We start from the raw sequence: 21,848 nt of genomic DNA on the forward strand, positions 1-21,848 counted from the left end.
TAAGCCACATACAGTAAAATTTAAAATTATTTTGTAGCAGGGGACCAAACTACCTCAAAAACAATTCAATTTGTATGGGAAAACAGTTCCCATATTTTTTACTCCAGCCTCAAAATGAATTAAAATAGGAATTTATTTTTCCTAAGACTAGGAAGGTCACCCATGTGTGAACATTTGTTTTTTCTCAGTTACCTGTTGACAGGGTCAGCTTACTCAGAGAAAAAAGGTGGGAAGGCAAATTTTCAGAAACACTTAACTGATACAGTGAGGCACCCAGAGGATAAAAGAATAAATAGTGTGTTATACAACCCTGGGGGCAATCTGATGAGTCAGAATTATTTGCTCTATTATTTTGAAAGATTATTCCTAGAAAATCACAACACACCTTTGGCAGTCTCGCCTGTGTTGCGCAGTTAGGAATAGCTTAGGCATATCTGTTAGGGTTTGCATTTGCTAAAACACTTTGAATGCTGACAGGTCACTGCTGAGTGTAGGGGATTGCTCCTCTCTAACACTAGAGTTGAATAAAAGCAAATATAAGCCAAGTATTAACAGCTGTTACAGACTTTCAATCCCACTGTGTTACCCTTTCACACCAGGGTGTATGATTTCTGCATGTTAACTGCTACACACTCTGAATTAACCCACATCTCAGCTCTTGCTGCTTGAACTGAAAATCATGAAGCTACAGCACCATCTAAAGGCACAATACTGAACCAAACGGTCAGAGTTAGATCTATCCACAGTAGCTGGAAAAGCTGGAGGAATCTCATGTATTCATAGTGCTCTGTATTCTTTCAACACAGATGCTAATTCTCAAAATTCTGAGAAAATGTTGCAACATTAACTCAAAAAAGAGTGTACAGAATAGACCCTGTGCTTGTTTTGAGATGTAAAACTAAATCTAATTTTTTACTACATCTCATTTTGATTGAAGTCATGTAATGTCACAAAGTAATTGAATACAAATTACTGCCCCACACAGGCAATATGTATTCAGTCAACCACGATGTGTTACACTACACAGAGACACAACTACTGGGGACAGAGGCGTGGAAAGTACAAAAATGGCAGACTACTGGCCTCTATTGCTCTACTGAGAGAAGAATTTATTTAATTAATTAATTACAGGTAATCCTACTGTTATGATGATGATTCTAAATCCACACATTTTAGTTTGGGTTTTGTATATTATATTCAGAATAGCTATATCTTTCAAAATCTATTTCTGTCTGGCAACTCAGCAGTGTATTCAACATGACTAAAAATATTAGGAGCACGTGCAGTAGGTGAATGAGACTCAAACCCATTTAATAAACACTTCCAATACAGAATTCTTTTTACCTTGACTTGCTCATTGGAAGTCACAGCACAGAAAACAATCTCTGTAAATCCTTGGGAGGGGAACATCCGGAAGCAGATACCACCGATAACACGACCATCTTTTATTAATGCAAGGGTTTTATGTTTCCTGAGTAGACAAAAATATCAACCACTTTAATTCATGTACATAAAGTGCCATTAACCTTCCTTTCTTCAGAAACTTGATTCACTTCTTTCCACGATGATAATGCAATTGTATATGCCTCCTAGGTTAGCCACTTGTATCTAAAGAAGAGTTGTTATTTTAATATCAGGCTTTCAATATACCATAAAGGTCACATAAAGCAAGCTCCTGGCCTGGCCAAGTACTCTGAGATACTCGGGTAATGCCCAATAAATAAAAGTTGTATCGCTTTCATTGAATCTATTGCTGACAGTTACACCATTGCACAGTTCTCAGGATGATTTTATCCTGAGTAAATAAGAAATTAATGGAGTTACAGGAGAGCAAGTCCATTCTAAGGGATTCCTGTTTCCTTGCATGCACTCTCCATAGCTAAGCTATCAGTTTCAAATGCAGCTGATGAAGTAAGAGAGGACATTTCTTATTTCTAATCACCCACTCCTAGGGGAATCAAGACCAGAATAAATATCCATTTCTGTTGCACTTATATTGACTACCAGGAAAGATGTAACAAGGTGCAGTCTCAATTCTTATGTCAAGGATAAAGAATTTTAGTATAATCCTCAAGGTGTGAAAACAGCGCACCTTTCTTTAGATCATTCAACACACGGTATCATATAAATCATATAAATGATACAGTTAATTTACAGAAGTTGTATTTGGGGGGAAAAGTTGGTGCCAAAATGTGCCCCTGCCAAAAAGCCCAAAGAGTAGTTATACGGTAGGTGCCACCATTGAAGAAGATTTTATACATGTTATACAGTCTTCTTTTTCTTGTACTTATTTTAGTGCTTTTTACTTGTGGAATGACAGCAGCAATGCAGTAGCTGGCAGTTTCACCCTGGCTGGATGCCAGATGCCCACCAAATATGCTCTATCACTCCTCTCCTCAGCTGGACAGGGGAGACAAAACGTAATGAAAGGCTCATGAGTTGAGATAAGGGCAGGGAGAAATCACTCAACAATTACCACCACAGGCCAAACAGACTTGACTTGGGGAAATTAGTTGAATTTATTAGCAATCAAAATCAGAGCAGGATGATGAGAAGTAAAACAAATCCTAAAACTACCTTTCCCCTCCTTCCTCCTGATCCTCTACCTTCTTCCTCAAGCAGTGCAGGGGGATGGGGAGTGGGGTTATGGTCAGTTGTCTATGTCACAGCTTCCTCTTCAGGGAGAGGAGTTCTCCGCCTGCTCCAGTGTGGGGCTCATCCCACGGGCTACAGTTCTTCAGGAACTGCATTAGCACAGGTCTCTTCCCACAGGGTCACAAGTCCTGCCAGCAAAGCTGCTCTAGCAGGTAGTGGAGGCAACTCTCTTCACAAGGCCACAGGATCTGCCAGGAACCTGCTCCAGGGTGGGCTTCCCACAGGGCCACACAGCCTTCCTCCAATTCTCAATGGAAGGTTAAACTGCTGGAGCAGTTCATGAAGAGCTGCAGCCTGTGAGAAGGACCCATGCTGGAGAAGTTCATGGAGAACTGTCTGTCGTGGGAGGGACCCCACACTGGAGCAGGAGTAGAGTGTGTGGAGTCCTTCCCTGTGGAGGAAGAAGCAGCATACACCACAAGGGAACTGACCATAGCCTCCATTCCCCACCCCCCTGTGCTGCTTGGGGGAGAAGGTACAGAATCATGAATGAAGCTAACTCTGGGAGGAAGGGAAGCATGGGGCAAAGGTACTTTTAAGACACAGTTTTTATTTTCTCATTATCCTATTGTGATCTGATTTGTAAAAAATTAAACTAATTTCCCCAAGTTGAGTCTATTTCGCCTGTGATAGTTATCAGTGAGTGATCTCTCCCTGTCCTTATGTCTATCCAAAAACTTTGTACTTTCTCTCCCCTGTCCAGCTGAGGAGGGGAGCAATAGAGCAGGTTTCATGGGAACCTGGCATCCAGCTAAGGTCAACCCACCACAGTCCCACAACAAGGAGTCACTTACCATTAATACAGCCACCAAGATGGTATTTGAGTACAACCCAATTAGACTGACCAGGAGTTATGAGGGCTTGAAAATATGGCAAAAGTGTAGCACAGACAGAGGTGCTCTCCACACCACCTCTGCTGGCACCTTCCTACACCCATGCTGGCAGGCAAACAACACCAGACACCCTCTGCCTCACACGCCAGCCCCCTCTCCAAGGATACTCACGGATCAAAGACCAAGCGGGTGATGTATTCCTTTGGCATCCGAGGCAGCTGATGGGAGAACACGTTCTGCAAACCAACCAGCCACATCATGATCTTCTTGTTGGGCTTCTGGTTCAGGGAGTTGCCGACCACATGGAATTCAATCACCCCCCTGCGCTCCTCCAGCCTTGCTGCCTCGTCCCGGGCCGAGTGTGCTGAGAGGAAGTTGGTCTGTACCACACAAAAGAGGAACAAAATCACAGTTTTGAAACTTCACATCCTCTGACAGAACAGCCTTAATGAACAAGCAAATAAAACCCACTCTCTTTTTCCAACAGAGCTGCCAATGATTGCCTTTGTAATGTGTCTGCAGAAGGGACACCATCAAATAAGCCAGATGTAAGTCTACATTACAGTCTATAAAGGCCTATCTGAATTTATATTGGTACAGATTAGATAAAAACAACTATGGTTATGACCCAAAAAGTCCCAAAACCTCTTAAGAGATAGCGCTCATCCAGTTGAAGCTTATGACACTAAGTCTTCATATTTTAGTTAGTCCTAACCGGTTTGGGCATGACTTGTGGATTCGCCTACACATACTGCAAATCACACATTTTAATGGTACTGCAGGGGACGTCATATTTTTTTTAAATTTCATTAGTGCTTTCCACCATCTCTACCACTACTGTAAGAGCCTAAAAAGATTTTAATTCCTACAGTATTTGCTGTTATATATCTAGCAATTGCATCTGTATATCTGAATGCAGATTAAATTAATACAGAAAATTTATTTCACTTATTTTTTTTTTTCAAGATCATTTTACAATGCCAAAACATCTCTGTATGCCCATACTGTTTACTTTTTTGAGCAAAGTTTGGCTGCTGGGTTTCTATTCACTGCCAGCCCCAACAGCCAGGCTGGCACAGCATTTGTAATATGCAGAGCCATCAGTCACAGTGCATAGTTTGAATAAGAAATGTAGGTGGTTCCAAATCTTCAGCAGTTTCTAGCTAAATCTTGGCAAATGAGCTGCTGGCAAAACATAGCCTGGCAGAGGGAACAGAAGGAGGAAAAGCCAGCCAAGGGGAAAAAAAAAGTGTAATTCTGTACATGGCACAATTCCGCAATTCTGTTTGTTTTCTCCTCCAGCCGAAAAAAAGAGCAACTGGGGAAGACAGAGCAAATAACTGTTTAGATCAGTTTCTGCACTAGAGAGAGGTTTTAACTTCAGATATTTCATTCTGCTGCAATTTTTGAACCCCATTTAACCTTATCTTACAAGGTCTATCTATGATTAACAATAAAAAGCATACTCTGGAACTGTTCTGTAATAGAAGTACCTTCCAGGATAACCTGAGATCTACCATTTTACTATCACCAGTTTACAAGTCTCTTTGCTAACTGTACACAATGCATGAAGAAAATTGTAGAACTATTCCTCATGTTAATGATGTATTTCACCAATGCTTTTTGCTCACCTAATCATACTCTTTCAAAGTCTATTTTTCTTGACAGGACTTCTAGCTTATCACATTCTATCCACGTGGAACATTTACTAAAACCACACCATTTACAAACAGACCTTTTGCAACACCAAGTCTGTATCTCACCTCTGGCCCAAGCATTGCTGCAGGATCTGTAATTGTTGACATTACTTCGTTGATTAACTCAATAGGAATATCTCCTACAACCCTTGGTCTTTTAGAATCCTCCAGAGAATAGGGTTCATTATTTTTTCTCTTTTCCCCTATAAAACAAAACTCGGACAAATTAGAAATAACCAAACTGTCACAGACTAGCACTATGAAGCCTAGCACTTGTTATATCCTTTAGCTTATATTACAAGTTTAGGGTTGGGGTTTTTTTTGGGGTTGTTTTTTGGTTTTTTTATCCACATAGACAAGGAGAAAGCAAAATAAAGGAAAACCGAAAAATATTTATCACTTCTCAATTTTGGCTTTGCACTGGGGTATTAGCATAAAGCAGGGTGAATATATCTCTCCTTCCACTACACCTCTGTTAATTCACTAGTTGCTTTTTCTTTTTGCTTCAAAATCCTCTGCATGGAACCTCTGTGCAGCTGTCTTGGAAGGTCTGTGCTCAATACACAAATTGCAGTGCATATTTCTGGATAACAAGAAATCCCCATTTTAGGATTCACTGGAACTAAGTAACCATCATTTATTTCTTTCACCTTTTCTGTAAACCAAGTAGCACGTACAGTCTGATGTGTCATACATATTTGAAAATCCATATAAAGTTTTCAAATCAAAATGTACCAAGTTAATAATTAACTGCCCTTCTAACTGCAGAGCCACATGTATTGTATAGCAAAAGCAACTAGTTAAATTCATGGAAGAAAAGTCCACCAAGGACTAGCAGAGGTACAGTAACAGAGGGCCAGCTACTAGCTCAGGATTATCCCACTCATCACCCTACTCATTCCCACTTCTGAGGGAAAAGTTGAGAAATGACCTCAAGGAAAACTGCAGTTTAGGAGCCGCCTTGAGTTTCTCTGCAGTGAACACAGACTAAAAATTCACTTTGGTTTTGCTTTTTCTCCTTCCTTGAGGACTCACTTTACATAAGCTTGGGATCATCTCTCTGACCTACAACTTCTCTTGACAGGCTCATTAATCCCGAGGTGTTTGAAAATGGATTTATTAGGAGAATTTATGCATTCACCAACCTTTTTTCTTACAGCATTTTTTTTTTTTGACCTGACCTCATTCAGGTTTTAAACTTAACCTGTGTGGTTGTCTGTGTTTTTCTTTACTGCGCAAATGTATGCACTTTTAGTACCTTGAAAGATTGAAAAACCCAAATGTGATGGCCCCTTCTACTCTGCCATTATTTAAATCAAGCTTTTTCTCATGGCTTATAATAGATGTACTCCAAGAAAAGTATTTTTCAAAAAGCTCTGACACCATCAGACCTTTCCCCATTTTAATTTCTTTGCAAATACAGTTGCCATTTCTGTCAGTTAAACATTACCATAGTGGAGAAAAAGGTATGTGTGCGCACATCTTTCAGCAAAAACACCTCAAGTTTGCTAATGTGGAGTGAAGGCAAAGGTGACCATACATTGCAACTGACAATATCAATAGAAACCAAAAGGCAAGGCTCCTTCTCCATTACCTAAGTTTGGGTCAAGGGCAGAAGAAACTTTACAAGCTGGACTCATATTCCCACTGTTGGATTGCTCCAGAGATGATGGACTTGCACTGTATGCAACAGATCTTGCAACAGGAGGTGGACTGATAACTGCAGTGACATAAAAAACAAACACAAAAAAATCAGGTCATGGAACCCATTCTGGCGCCGATGGAAAGACTGTCACAAAGATGGACACCCACCACCCAAAAAGTAACAGTGAATACTGTGCAACAGAGCAATGCCACCAGTTCACAAATAGAGACATTAAAGGTTTAGCTCAGTGTATTTTTCTAAACTAAATTCTACCCAAGCAAGGACTGCTGGATAACAGGGATTGCAAACATCAGGCTTTATTATTTCACAGTGCTGAGCAGAAGCTAAGAAAAGAAACTCCCTTCACATACCTGCCAAGCATGCTGGCATTTTGCTTCATGAAAAGGTTTTTTGTAGGGCTCTATTGAAAAGCAAAATCTCATCATTCAGCTTCAGCTGTCCACTTTAACAGTGCTCTAAGACTGGTTGGACAAATCAAACTCAATAAAGGGAGAAGCTGTTTCACCAATTAAGAGAATGAAACTATTATTTTAAAAGGTCACAGACTAACATCTCTCTCTAATATTTTAAACAAAAAAGCCCCATATTAGTCCTAAAGAATGCAGTTTTCATTTGTGTTATCCATCACTAAATGCAAATTACCTGTCTGGATTCCCAGCTGGCCAGTTCGGGAACTAGACACCATGAAATCCTGATCCCAAATGGGAGAATTCTGGCTGTACACTTCTTCTTCCAGCATAGACAGAAACCTAGGCACAAAACCAGGCAAAATATCAACTTAATGGGGTCATTACAAACAGGTTATTTTTCAAAATAAGCACTTGCAATGTTTTTAAATTAAAAACATTTACTAAGTCAGTAAGAAAATGCTGTTGGTCAATGCTATTAAAAAGAAAACCACACACACACAAAAATCACAAGCCAAAGTTGACATAAAGTATCATAATTCAGTAGAGTGCTTTCACTTATGAAACCTTACATGTGATTACAAGCAATATTTATCTAATTGCAAGTGTGAAAGTAGTTACAAACTACTTTTACAGAACAAAACTCCACTAATAAGAAAACTATGAGTTGACTAACGTTATACAATGACGGCAAAATATGTCTGTTTTGATAAACCAGTGTTTTGCAGATGCACTTGCTTTCTGCCTTTTATAAAATCCCAGTGTTACTAACAGTGCCTCTTAGGAAGACATTTTCATTCCTTTAAGTGTCCTACTGTAACATTTAATTGCGTGTTTGTGATTGCCTAACAGTATTTTTAACCTTACTTTGGTGCAGTTACAGTAACAGCACGATTTTAAACCTCTCTTAGCATTATTGTATTCCACAGATCAGACTCTCCAGCACGCTCGCCTTCTCAGGGCTAATACACCAATTTCCTCTCAGCAGCAAGACAGCTGCTTATCCTATGTGGCACAAAAGGGGTTTTCAAACCAGAAGTTGACATGGCACATTTCTACTCTCTGGAGTCATCTATATGTATAGAAACTGTTCAGCTGAAACCAACAGGACTGTTGAGTAAAACTTTGTTGAGCAGGATAGGGATTTTCAGGATCAAGTCAGATTCTTGTACTGTATATACAGGACAGCCATACCTAAGCAATGTGCAATGTTTACTGCTGTCTATACAGCTGATAATAGCTAAAAGGTTTGTAACAGTGACCTGACCATCTGTGACAGAGCAGAAGGACAAATTTGACTTTAGCTAAAGCTCCACTTCCAGGCAGCACAGAGGCTCTGCCTTCATCCCTGTTAGTGACTACTTCCTAGGTGTGCACAGACACAACCCCTGGGTGCTCCCTTTGCCCAAAAGGAGAGCCCCGGGCAGAGGGGAGCCCTGTGCCAATGCCAGGCTCCCTGCTCTAAGACACAGGTCTTCTCCAGGGTTTACTCAGCACAATGCCAGAGAAGAGACAATGCCTCAGAAAAGCACAGCCCATTAAATATTTAAGTCGTTATTCATATTTCCCACAGATCATCTGCAAACAGTACTTGTCCTTTTTTCCCCAGCAGAATATCAAAAAGAACTGCAGTGAATAATAACGCTTTTCAAAATATGGCAAAAGGCTTTAAAAGGCAGTGAAAACAAGGGCATATGCACACCTACTTCTTCCACAAGTCTGCTCCTTTCATCAGTGAGGTGTTAAATCCTTCTTTGTATCTGTTTCAGGGCCAGATCATGATCCTGTTCCCAGATAAGCACCAACATTCCTGTATCCATAAGAGCCTACCCCAAAGACAGTGTACATTTTTTCAAAGTGGTAAAATAAACTATTAATAATAGTAGGAGCAACAAATCCTGGCTCTGCTCAGCTTAGGAAAGTTCATGTTGTTTTTCATTCCCCTGAGCTCTAACCCATCTTCTGGCCCAACACAGTAGCTTGCATAGATAGCATCAGTGCCACCAGGTCTTCTGCAGGTTCAGTTCATTTGTTGTTAGGAGGGACAGGCTTTGAAGTATTACTTGGAGAACCAAGCCACCCTCGTAAAATAAGGATATTTTTAAAGTGATACATTACTTTAACAGGAATTCATTACAATGAATGATCCTGTCACCATCACTGCCCCTCTTTACCACCAGTAGAATGTTTGAAATTAAGGACTGTCAAAGTCGAGCATGTTTCAATACTCCAGCATGTAACTATTGCTGTTTTACTGTGAGAGATCGCCATCAACATTCCAGTACTGGAAAAGATAGTCAGTAGGAAATTTAGGAGTTTAGGATTCATTGATGCAGTTTTATACTGACTCCTCCCTAATAAACCCATCTCTTCTGGGGGTGGGGTGACTACTTTGTTCACTATTACAATGTTGAATTAAACTGAAATTCTTATAAACTCTGTACAACACCTGCCCTTTAATGCTCCATCACCAAAGCAGATGAGAACACGTTTTTAGAGGTATGGAGCTACATTGTTTCCAAGGACTACAGAAAAAGAAAGTAATTGACCTACAATATCTGCTAATAGGCAAAAAGCACAATCCCCCAGCAATATGAATAATTCCTTTCATAAAGTAAACCCTAGGACAAAGCAAAGCAAGCACCTGTGTACATAAAATACACTAGTCTAAATTATGGCAGTAAAGAAAGCTGCAGTATCTAGCTGCTACTGAATAAAAAGATAAATTATTTTAAACTGCAGGTAATTTCTCCCTTTCCACAACAAAGTTGCTGGTTAACTTTGAATGCAGGCACACTGTGACCCCTTACTTTGGAAAATGAGTGAGGATTAGTGTTCGTTTTTCTTGAGGAAGCTTGTCTTTTTCTTGCCTGGCCTGCTCCAGCAGTTGTCGTCTCATTACAGTAAAAACAGAGCGAAGCAATGTCCTACCAAAAACCTGGGTGGTTTCATACCGAGGTAGACTGTCACAAAACTGAGGGACATTGCAATAACAAAGCCACCTGTAAAGAGGAAAAAAGCCAGATAATTACTACCATCTAACATATGACTTAATGCAATAAAACCACTACCCACATCATTTATAATACAGCTGAAAGCTATATGACCATATAAATCAGTTCCACTACAAGGCTGGACAGAGTTAAGCAGCATTTATATTGCCTGTTTTTTTAAAGACATGGCAACCAAGTACTTATAAGTTTCCGTATATTCTTTTTCTCTGCAGTCTAGTTTCCACAAAGTGCTCTTGTTCCAGACAATAATCATAGATTACAGACAATTCATACTGATGTCAGGGATTCTCTCCACAGCTCGTTCATTCAGCCTCACACATCTCCTGCCACTGACTCCAAAGACCCTAAGCATAGCCTGTTTTACCCTCTAAACGTCTATCTTTCCCCACATAGAGGCAAAGTGGGTGACACTTTTAACTAGCTCCATCCCAATCCAAGTGGACTCCCACCCGTTGGCTTCTTCCCATTATACTCTGACTTGTTACTCTTTCATTACCAGTATCTCCATCCATAATAAGCTTTTCATTAAGGAAAATTACAGCATGTCATGTTTCTTTTCTAGGAAAAGGGATTATGGTACCAAATAGATAATTCAGGAGGTACACTGCCTAAGTAGGTCACAAAATCTGTTAATTGAATAAACAAGATTTTGGTATCTGTGTGTAAGTGAACAGTCATTGGTATCTGGAGCTTTAGCAGAATCAGACCACAGCCATTATGAAAGCTCCAACAATGGAAAGAAAATATTAGGAATTGGATGCAAACATATTGTGCTGGATCCTGCACACGTTTCCTCATCCAGACCTAAAGTACAGCCTGTCTCGAAATGTTCTCCCAAACTCTAGTGCCTTAATCTTTGCAGACAGGAGTTGCAAAAGAGTTGCGAGATAGAGTTGTTCACAGACTTCTACTCCCTGTTCTTGGCTGATAAAGCACAGCTCTCAAAACACAAGAATGCACGTGAAGCTCTGATACAGTTTCATTCAAATCCTCAGGTTCTCAAATGAAATTGGTGACTGAAAAAATTCAGGCGTGCCCATGGTTCACAGCAGCACCCAGAGCAATGCCTCAGACCACCCAGAGGAGAGAAGCTCACAATGACAGGTGAGATCTGATGGGAAGAGCACTTTGGGTCAGGGGAGACCTATGGGACTATGGGTTTGAGAAAACACAAGTGGCAAAGTAATTAACAACAAAAAGCCACCAACCAGAACCAATTAGCTAGTGATTCCTAACCTAAGTTAACTCCTACCACCCCTGGCTGACACCTGTTATCACAAACAAATGGAGGTCAAACACCCACCAGACATGGTTGTAGGAGCACCATGGATTATAACTGCTCTTTATGGCAGCTATTCCAGGTGACAGAACATCTGAGTCGGACACAGGCACAGCGCAGTCCGCTCTGTCACTAGCCAGAGTCTCAACTCATACCAGGTTTGCTGTTCTCCTTCATGGAGAGCAGGTGTGTCAGAGGAAAGGCCACCAGGAAAGCAGCCAGAAGGTGGTGCTCATCCTTGGCCAGCAGAGGTGACTGGGCCGTTCCTGAGAACAGGGTGCTGACAGAGGTTACCTGCTGTCTGCACCGGCAGGACCCTTTACTGCTCTCACTGCGCTCAGTGAAAAAGGCACTGCACTACTCTTGTGAGAAAAAGAAAATAGAGACATGTCTTTTTATCCTAGCTCTTCTTCCTCCAGCGACTGAGTTATCCCTTTGAATTCTAACAACACATTAAAAGGTCGTAACAAGAACTATAATTTTAAGGAACCTAGTAATATCTGTTCCCCATTTAGCGTTCAAGCACTCACAAAATTAGTTTGATTTTTCAACTCCTCTGTGATTTGGTTTCAAACAGTGATGCTTTACAATGCTTAATGTTATCTTCTCTCTTTTTCTAAGTTGAATAATAAACAGGGATCTTACACGAGGCTCATATCTTAAATAGACTGGGAGCGATTCACAGAGAACTTGCAAAAGCATCGTTAGATACAAGTGTTCCAGCCTCTACTCCCTGTTCTTGGCTGATAAAGCACATCTCTCAAGACACAAGGATGCATGTGAAACTCATATAGTCTCACTAAAACCCTTAGGTCTTCATGTTAAATCCATGGCTGCAAGAATTCACAAGGTCCATCTGTGGCATAAAGATACTGGTGTACCCCTGAAGTTTGTACGTGCCCTATTCGTAAGGAAGACTCCTAACAAGCAAAAGCAGCATTACCTGGTATAATTCACTTTATATGCTGCAATATCATCATTGGGTGATCTTAGTCTTCGCTGAGAAGGGGTCTCCAGGTGCCAGTAGTTAATGCGGTTCAGGAACATTTTAGCCAGTTCCACTATTGTTTGCCTTTCCTTCGAGGGTAAGTGGCTAAATTTGTACTGCACAAAATTATTCACACCCTTAAAAAGTAAGAAAATTCTGTTTAATAATTTAGCCATAATTTTTATAGGAGCATCCTCAAACAATCCTCACTTTATGTTTATTATGAACTTGCACTGCATGGGAAAGAAAAGAAATATTGGAAACCATGAACTCCTTGCTCAGCTACTCATGTAACTGCCACAGGCTGGTACCTGTGTACACAGCAGAAGGTACATCCAGGTATTTTTAACCTACTGTCAGCAGCTGATGTAAAGGGAAAGAAGAAAAAATTCCTTTTTTCCTTCCTTTTTTAAAGTCAGCAAACAGAGAAAGTTCTGGTAGGCTTTCATCTATACATAAACCAACTACCACCCTCAAAACTCTCCAGCTACTTTTCGGTAATAGATTAGGGCTTATGGACTTCTACTTAAGTTTATGTCGACAAATCACATTATTTCTCCAAGAAATCTTAAAACTTCACAATCATGTCTCATTGCATGTTGGATACTGTCCAGTTTGAAGAAAAATCTACTGAAAATTATTAAATGGGTGACTAAAAGTACTGCAACACATATTTTATAAATCCATTATAACACTGGTACTTAGCAAATAATTTTGTTTGATTGAGTTGTTGAACTGCTAAAAACTGAATTGAAAATACTGGTCTTTTTTAAAGGGAAAATGATTTTAAACCATAAGAAGAATTACCCTTTAATCTTTATGCTTTATTTTCTTAAGCAACTTAAACATTATGAAGAATTTGACCAAAAATTGCATTGTGCAAAACCTTTTTTAAAAGTGTATTTTAAGGATTAGGAGCCTATGGGGATTACATACACACTAAAGGAGAACTTAAAGTGAAGACTTCTCAGAAACTCAGCAATGAAGTGGTTTGATCTTCCTATTGATAAGAAGTGAGAGTTGTAAAGAAATAATTACTACACCGTAACAGTCTTCACATTTAAAGTGTCCTGTTTAACAATAGAACATCCACTCATCCACGGATGGGAAAACATTGAGCTCCTGTTTCAGCGAGGTATGAGAGCCTCTGCATAATCTCACTGGAGTTAATGGGCCCACTTGTCTGCCAGAAGTGCATTCTTAGGAGCTTGCTTAACCAAAAACTGAATTTGTTGTATGTTCTTTATCTACTGAGAGTTACAAAAGCCTCAATTATTCTTTGGTTTCAGCTTTCTTTTTTTCTTGTGTACCCTTTGAAAGGGAAGGCTATGATCTCACTGAATTGGACTGTAACATTTTTCTTGATATACAGAAGGCAAGTGTCATTTTAATATTGGATTTCAAAACTTCAACAGCATCTTTCATCACTTGAAACAAAGAAAGACTAGAACTGCCCACATAAAAGTAGCATTTCAAGTTAACTCTCTAAACCCACAAAAAAGTCAGTTTCATTAAAGCATAAGATGAATGATGAGAGAAGTCTAATAATGTAACTATTGTACGAACACTAAAAGAAGCAACAGCAATCTCCTATAATCCCATTTTGTCCTAAGCAGAACACAGAAACATCTGCAAAGTGCCTAAAATGCCCTGTTTTCAAAACTAGTGCCTGCATTTACAAAAAGAAAAACAAACCACAAAAAATCCCAAAACAAATCCCTCAAGCCCCCAACAAAATAAAATTTAAAAATAAATATATAAATAAAGAACAACAAAAAAAACTACCACACACTGACCAAACCCACATTTTGACTCTTTACCTGTTCAATGCTAGGTTTCTCAAATGGGGGACTTTCCAAAGATCCTTCTACTACAGGTTTTCCCATCTGTAAAATGCACTTCCTCAAAAGCTGTTAAAAATACACAAATTTTTTAAAGTTAGTATATTTGCATATATAGAGTCAGTGGAAGTCACGAGGGCACAACACACTGTGAGCAGTGTTGAAACTCTCCTGGATATCTACCTGTCTGCTTGTGTAATCATCTGAATTTGTAATTACTAAACTTCACTGTGAAATCACCTCTGAAATGTGTACAAGAGGCTTCTCCGAGGAAACGCAGGCAGCTACATTACCATTCATGTCAACTGACTTTTCCTGGTACGTCAGTGAAGAAGACTGCAGTTTATAGATGGGACTCAGGGTCAGTTCCTGAATCATCTGGATGACTTTTGGAGTAAGAATCAGTATATTGTGGCTGGACACCAGAATGTCCAGCCCACAGTTACTCAGGAGAGCATCATCTTAGAGAAAAACTGTCTTGGCAGATACAGACAATCCATGCCCGAGGGGCAGTGAAATTGGCTTATGTGTGAGAAAGTGAAAAATCTGGGAAGATTCTCCACAAGTTCAGCTTACTTTGAACAGGTAGAAATAAACTTGCTTGGTGTCTGCATCTTCTTCTTTGTGGACACAGGTGAACAGATATTCCACATCCAAAACAATCCCCAGGAGCCTATTCATTTCTTCTTCAGACACATTCTCCAGGTGAGAAACATGAGCAGCTAAATAAAATAAAAACCCAAATTTGTAAGAGCCTACTTAGAGAACCCATAGCATAGCTATAGCCCAGGAGATCTCCAACTAAGCCTGAACTGTCAAGGCACAGATCCTGTAATAAACTACTCAAACAGAACACATCTTATTAGATGTTAACTGAAACCTGTGTCACATCAGAGCAGTTTGTAAAGGTTGACCAGGGCTGATAACTTCCACAGCAGAGGAATGACAGCTGGTTGGAATCACATCATCTGCTCACACTTAAAACAGACTACCAAAGCCCTGTCTGTATTAATATGTTGCACTATATAACTAAGTACATACATTTTTGTCCTAAAGCTATGTCTTTGAGACAAGGTTTCTTGACTTAAGAAAATAAAACCATAATTTCCATAAATTATGTAATTCAGATGTAAGCAGCACCTTATTTTGTGAAGGGTGAAAAAATGGCTTTTAGTTTTAAATTGGGCATAAACTGTTTAAACTGGGGAAGTCTCTTGCTTTTATATCATGTAAGATCAAACTGTGCTTTGTGCACACTATACTAACAGAGACTTTGCAAACTGTACAGGCTCATTTGTTCAGAAGTTTACACACATCGCAATTTCCAAGTCACAAACTCCCTTTTATCATCACCAAAGGTAAATACAATTCCACATCTGTAATTTTCAAAAGCTTGAGGTTTCTCCCTGTAAAGCAGGACATTCATTTCAAGCTGGTTTGAACAAACGGCCTGGGGAAGAAGGAAGGCACTGTAAAACAAAAACAACTCCCAGAAAGAAGATATTTGCATTACAAAAAGCAATGATCTTCCCTGACTCCAGGCCAATGTAGACGGTATGCATATCCTTTCCTCTGAAATGACAAGAAAATATCCTTTCAAAGAAAGAGAAAAATACTTTAAAGTTTGGGCATATTAGCTTTTTATATTTTATTAAATTTTATCTCTATTTACTTCTTAAGATCAACACAGTTTTTGAAGAGAAATCTGACTCCTTAGTTGGGGAGTCAGTGAGGAAAAATAACACTAAACTTGAAAACGATCACATTTATTGGCCACCCAGCAAAGATGGTTTGTTTTGAGAAGTTCAGTATGATACCAAAACATTTAAATTCAATATCTTTGTTCAGCTTCAAGTAAAAAGTATACTGTAGCTCAGCACTTCAAAAATATGCCAGCAACTGTTTCCACTTAAATGAAAATTTATAATATAGTGTCTTAGGCACATGGCCATCATGAGGTTCCTTTGAGGATAAATATCCAGTATTCTCGGTAGAATAAAATTATTTAATGTCTGTCCTTAAGACAGGTATGAAGGGTTAATATTCCCAGCTGTGTGTCCGGATTGTTTGCAAGTAATAAATACCCTCCTAGAGGAGCTTTGCATTAGAAACTGATAATGCGCTAGAGAAATGTTGCATTCAACTAATAAATGAATAAAACATCGGCATAAGAAGCCATTTCTATGCAGTTTCCATAACAATACTGAACTACTTGACTACTTAGTGGCAGTGTTTAAACATCTTATTAAACTAGTGAATTATTATTCATACTGTGAATCTGAAAGTTAAGTGTATTACCAGCATGTATTTACCAAAGAGACACCAATGTTTATACACCAGCCCAACAAACTATCTTTCTTCAGATGTTCACAGCCCATTCCCAAACTCTGCGGCCATTAGCAAGCGTTTTATTAAAATTAAAGCTTTAGTACACTGGCATCAAATACTGCGTCACTCTTGACTAGAGTTACACAGTCCCAATCACATGCACTGCCCAGCTGGTACACCCTTCTTCAGTTGCTGTTATGCCTGAAAAAAAGAATTTAAATATCACATGTATAAGTTGCTACAGCACGCAAGGAAAAAGCAAGCAGAAAGAACAAGGCTCAGCGATAGGAGGACCTGCAACTTCAGCAAGCAAGCACTGGAGTGTACAAATTAGGAATAGTGGAAAAATGGATTGACAAGGAATGTGTCCACAGTCTATCTCAAAACAAGTAAATGTACACTGTAGTGTACACTGAACAAGCAAAAAAATACTCAAATATGCTATGAGAAGGTGCGTAGCAGGAACTGAGGACAGTGCTGGGGGGAAAAAAAAGAGAGACTGAATGTGTATGCAGTGTATTAATTAACTAGTTTTAAAAGTGATTCAAGACTGACAATGTTTACCAATTAAAAAATGTGCCCTGCAACACAGGAGAAACAATCAAATAGGAAAGAGAAGAGCTCACACAACACCTGGTCTTGTGGCTGGTGGACAGTGAATTCTCCCAGCATCTAATGCAGTCAGTGTTAGAAAATATGCCACCCAAATAAAAGAAATATTCATTAAAACAACCACATTGGGCCAAACTGTGGGGCTGGGCACCAAAAGGACGAATACAAGTTGTAGGTAAGTAGACAATAAAACACACAATCAAATAGATTTATGCACCAAAAGCTGCACTGACTTGGCTCTAAGATCAAACCACACCCCCAAAAAGAGATATCTCAAGCAAGACCAGTATGTAGGACTATCTCTGGATGAAAATAATAAATTCTAGAAAAGAAAAGAAAAAAAAAATCCTATCTTTTACATCAGGTACAGCTTTAACCCGTACAGGAATTTCTACACTGCTACTTCAATGGCTTTCTGAGGAGAAGAAAAAGCAGGACAGATAATGTGAAGCCCACACACCTTGTGGTAAATCTGGTCTTCCACGTATTCAGCAGAAACACGCTAATTTAGAGGAGATGAATAGGAAAATTATCTTGGAAAACACAGCTGAAAGACATATTCTTTCCAGTAGTATGAGGAAGCACACAGCAAATCATTTCAGTTATTTTAAATGAAACATCTTCCTCATTAGCTGCAATCAGAAGAAGCCTTTTCTAAAAAGAGCAGTAAATAAAAATACAGTTTCTTTATAAAATACTTTTACTGGTTTTACAGTACTCGTTTGCCCTGATTCCTAGCTAAATTACTTAATATTTTTTAATAGGCCAAAACCAGGCCCAGCCTTTAGAAGAGATGAGTTTTTTCAACAAAATACAAAGCATCCACAAATTCTGCTGAAGAACAGAGAACTGACAGGCACATCTTGCAAGTTTTAAAAAAAAAAAAAAAAGAAAAAGCTCTTTCTTCAAAGGCCAGGATTGAAAGGGATGGGTAACACAAGCCACCCTAATTGCATAAACAGAAGCAGCACAGAGAAGCTGTGTGATGGAAAGTTGAAACTAACTTGGCTGAAGTGACTGAATTTTCCGTGATATTATGTATTTGTTAATCTTCTCCTGCAAGCAAACCCAGAGATTTGGAATATCAGGAAAAAATTCTCCTGAAAAGCCTAGAAATAAATCACATGTAATGAAAGCATAAAAAAGAAGAGAGCAGAAATAGCAATAAATCCCATGCAAAAAAAAAAAAAAAAAAGTATTCCATTCAAAGTACAACATTTTTTTAAAAAGTAAAATAATAAATGATCCATTGTGAATGTTTTAGATTTCCCTTTTTTTTATTTCATTGTCCTAAGTTTTGGGCAGCAAAAAAAATTAAATAGCAACTGCTTCTTTTCAGTTAGTTCTGAATTTTATTTTAGCTGAATTTTTGTTCAATATCTGCGAAGAAGGAAGTGGATCTATGCGGGAGCAAGTCTAGAGGAGGGCAGTGAAGGTGATCTGAGGGCTGGAGCATCTCTCCTATGAAGTCAGGCTGAGAGTGTGGCATTGTTCAGACTGAAGAAGGTTCCAGGAGACTTTAGAGCAGCCTTCCAGGACCCAAAAGTGGCCCACAAGAAAGCCAAAGGGGGACTTTTTCAAGGACACTTAGTGACAGGACAAGGGGTGGCGGCTTTAACCTGAGAGCAGGTTTAGATTAGATATCAGAAAAAGGATTTTTTACAATGAGGGTGGTAGAATACGGGAACAAGTTGCCCCGAGAGGTGATGGATTCCCCATCCCTGGAAACATTCAAGTTGGATGGGGCTCAGAGCAACCCAGTCTAACAGAAAGTATCCCTGCTGACTGCAGGAGGGCTGGACTAGATGATCTTTAAAAGGTCCCTTCCAACTCAAGCTATTCTCTGATTCTGATATATACAGAAACAGCCATCAGCTTCTATTTTGGATAAGTTCTTAAAATTATAACACAACTCATCACTGTTTTTCAGGCTATGTGGGTAACAAATTGTTACTTATTCTAAGTCTGAAAAACAAAACCAGAAACTACAACAGTATTTAACAGAGGATTTTGAGCACTTGAGTCCAAGGTATGCAAGCCGTCTGCAGAATAATTAAGACCATTCCAAGACATGCAACCCTAGTTTTACTTTCTGTGACACAGAAAAGACACAGTTCTTTTTGCTGGTAGGAGTACCTGCTTTAGTGATGTTCAAGAATATTTTATACTTTGTTCTAAAGCAAGGAAACATAATGCAGCCTACAGGAGAGAGCTACTCACCTTGTAGCAACAGATAAAGCTAGGCAGCTGACAGATAAAACTATGTGAGGTTAAGACATATGTAACACAAAGTATTAAAATTGTTATGGATAGCTTAATGGTGCTTCTGCATTTTAACAACTTTGAACGTCAGTGTTGTTAGGAGTTGCACCTTAGCTGCACTTCTTTAAAACAAATTTTACGATATTTCCATATTAAACACATTTTTAAAATATTAAACATACTTTAACCGAAGTTATTCACATTTACACCTAATCGTGACTCCCATTCCTAGGGCTTGGCACGGCATCCTGACTGGGAATTTTGGGGCCCGGCCCGCGGGAGGACGGGAGGAAGGCTCACCCAGCGCGTGGCTGCAGCTGCGGCAGGGCTCGGCCAGGCTCACGGCTGCCTGCTGCAGCTCAGCCCGCGGCGGCGTGGGAGGCGGGTTCGGGTTCTTCCAGCCATTGCATTTACAGGATTCCTCGGCCTGAAACCAAAGCAAAAGGGATATCGATCAACACCATAAAACACAGGAACTTGCTGAAACGGCTTTATTTCAAAAGCAATAGAAAGAATTACAGGTTGCTTCCTCTTTTTTATTTTTTTGGGGGGGGGAAGCTGAGAGGAGGGGAGTTGGGGTGTTTTGCTGTTGTTCAGCTTGGGTTTGCATTTTTATCTACCTCATTACTAACCCTTATTTTCTGGAAATTATCAGAAATAGAGTAGTATCCCAAACAGAGAGATTAACACAGTATGGTAAGCAGAATACATAACAAACCCTGTCTAGTTCCTTTAGAGAAAACCCTCACGCTAGTGAAAAAAGTATTCAAACATTTACTGGTATATCAACACTTATAGTTCCTGCCACCGAGACAGATTTAATGATTTAAACATAAATAGGTTATCTAACAGGCAACACATTTGTCACTGCTTCATCAGCTACACTGGCACCAAGGAATCACACAACTGAAACCAAGCCCACGACAGCCCAGGCAGGGTTAACTAATGCTGAAATAACCAAACAAATAAATGGACTGTTGGAAAAGGCTGTTTAAGGCAAGGAAGGCTTGGGCACAAAAGCAACAGATGCCAAAGACAGTGACACTTCCACTGCAACCTGCTGCTTTCCCTGGAAAATTTACTTACCCTCACTGAGTGTGAAACAACCACCAACAGACTGCAGTTTTTAAAAGGGAAGACCATGAAGGGAGAGGTTGTGACTTTGGAAACCATGTCTCAAACCATTCAGAAGTTCAAAGTATCAATTCCAGTTATCCAAAGAGCAGCTTTACAGGAGGAGATTTTCTTCTGCATATCCAAAAGATCTTGGTTATTCTAACATCGCTCATCACTCCCATTTGAAGATCTAATTGAAAGGAAAGCCTGCTTTTCTACTCTTCAGAGATATCTGTGCACTGGGTTGTAAGAAGATACTCATGAATTTGCACTGCCGAGACCTCAGTGAGGAAAGTATGCCAATTCCTGCATAATATTTATGGCTGAAACAATCTTAGTAGGAAAAATTGTGATGATAATATATGCAGCACTAATGTATCATTTTTCAAAACTGATTCTGCATACATTTAGTGTGATCTATTTCAGGAACCTATTTCATTTTCCTTTTAAGTTTCCAAATCCCATCCTACCTAAGGAAGAAGAGCCCAGGAGAAGCAGAAAAGATCACAGCTTGACAGCTCCTAACACTGACAGCTTTGTAAATGGCTGGCAAATTGTTCTTTTAAACTCATTTCAATATTCAGCAACCTGAGAACCAAGAAAACTGCTGCCTGAAGTTTCCTGAGCACCACATGATGTTTTTACCATCCCTACGGCTTAAGCATTTATCCAGCTGGGCTCCTGGCCCTGGGTGCCACGGCCTCTGCCTGGCCCGGGGCGATCTGGCAGGTACCAAGGGCTGTGAGCAGCATTTTCTGTAGCCAGAGGCAGCAGGACGACTCAGAAATCCACCTGCAAGTGCCCAGCAAAACCATTTCCACATATTTCCCTTGAAGAGGGGACAACCTGTTTTGCTCTCCAAACTCACTGAGTGGGTGCAGACTGCCTGCCAACCCATGCATTTATAAAGTGAAATCAGTGAGGCTTCAGGATGAAATGAGGGGAAGATTAAAACAAATTTTTTTCTAAGTCTCATAAAATGCAATCTGAAAAGATTTATGGTGAAGCTTAGGTTCTTTTTCTATCGTGTTTTCTGTGAGTAATATGATTGGCAGAGAACTGAAGGCAGCCTGGTGTAATTTTATGGCAGAAAGCATAAGGCACACAGGCATTGAGCCAGCCGCGTTTGTCATCCAGCCCTACAGGCCCT

The 21,848-nt window shown here is 39.7% G+C and overlaps 1 protein-coding gene across 2 annotated transcripts in view; it reads right to left on the reverse strand.

The window, feature by feature from the left end:
* The window catches only part of KAT2B (lysine acetyltransferase 2B), a 40,002-nt gene that overhangs the window by 11,395 nt on the left and 6,759 nt on the right, over positions 1-21,848 (reverse strand). Inside the window, exons 2-11 of one of the 2 annotated variants that reach the window (XM_039548768.1) lie at positions 19,883-20,009; positions 14,957-15,102; positions 14,360-14,449; positions 12,495-12,676; positions 10,069-10,260; positions 7,494-7,600; positions 6,780-6,905; positions 5,252-5,388; positions 3,660-3,868; positions 1,345-1,471 (exon numbers count right to left, since the gene is read on the reverse strand). In XM_039548768.1, the coding sequence (XP_039404702.1) occupies positions 1,345-1,471; positions 3,660-3,868; positions 5,252-5,388; positions 6,780-6,905; positions 7,494-7,600; positions 10,069-10,260; positions 12,495-12,676; positions 14,360-14,449; positions 14,957-15,102; positions 19,883-20,009 (1,443 nt within the window). Of the gene's footprint in view, positions 1-1,344; positions 1,472-3,659; positions 3,869-5,251; positions 5,389-6,779; positions 6,906-7,493; positions 7,601-10,068; positions 10,261-12,494; positions 12,677-14,359; positions 14,450-14,956; positions 15,103-19,764; positions 19,834-19,882; positions 20,010-21,848 lie in introns of those variants that run through there. The other variant, XM_019285754.3, reaches the window with a different exon arrangement.

This window comes from Corvus cornix, chromosome 2 (assembly GCF_000738735.6).
Source record: "Corvus cornix cornix isolate S_Up_H32 chromosome 2, ASM73873v5, whole genome shotgun sequence".
Classification (NCBI taxonomy): domain Eukaryota; kingdom Metazoa; phylum Chordata; class Aves; order Passeriformes; family Corvidae; genus Corvus; species Corvus cornix.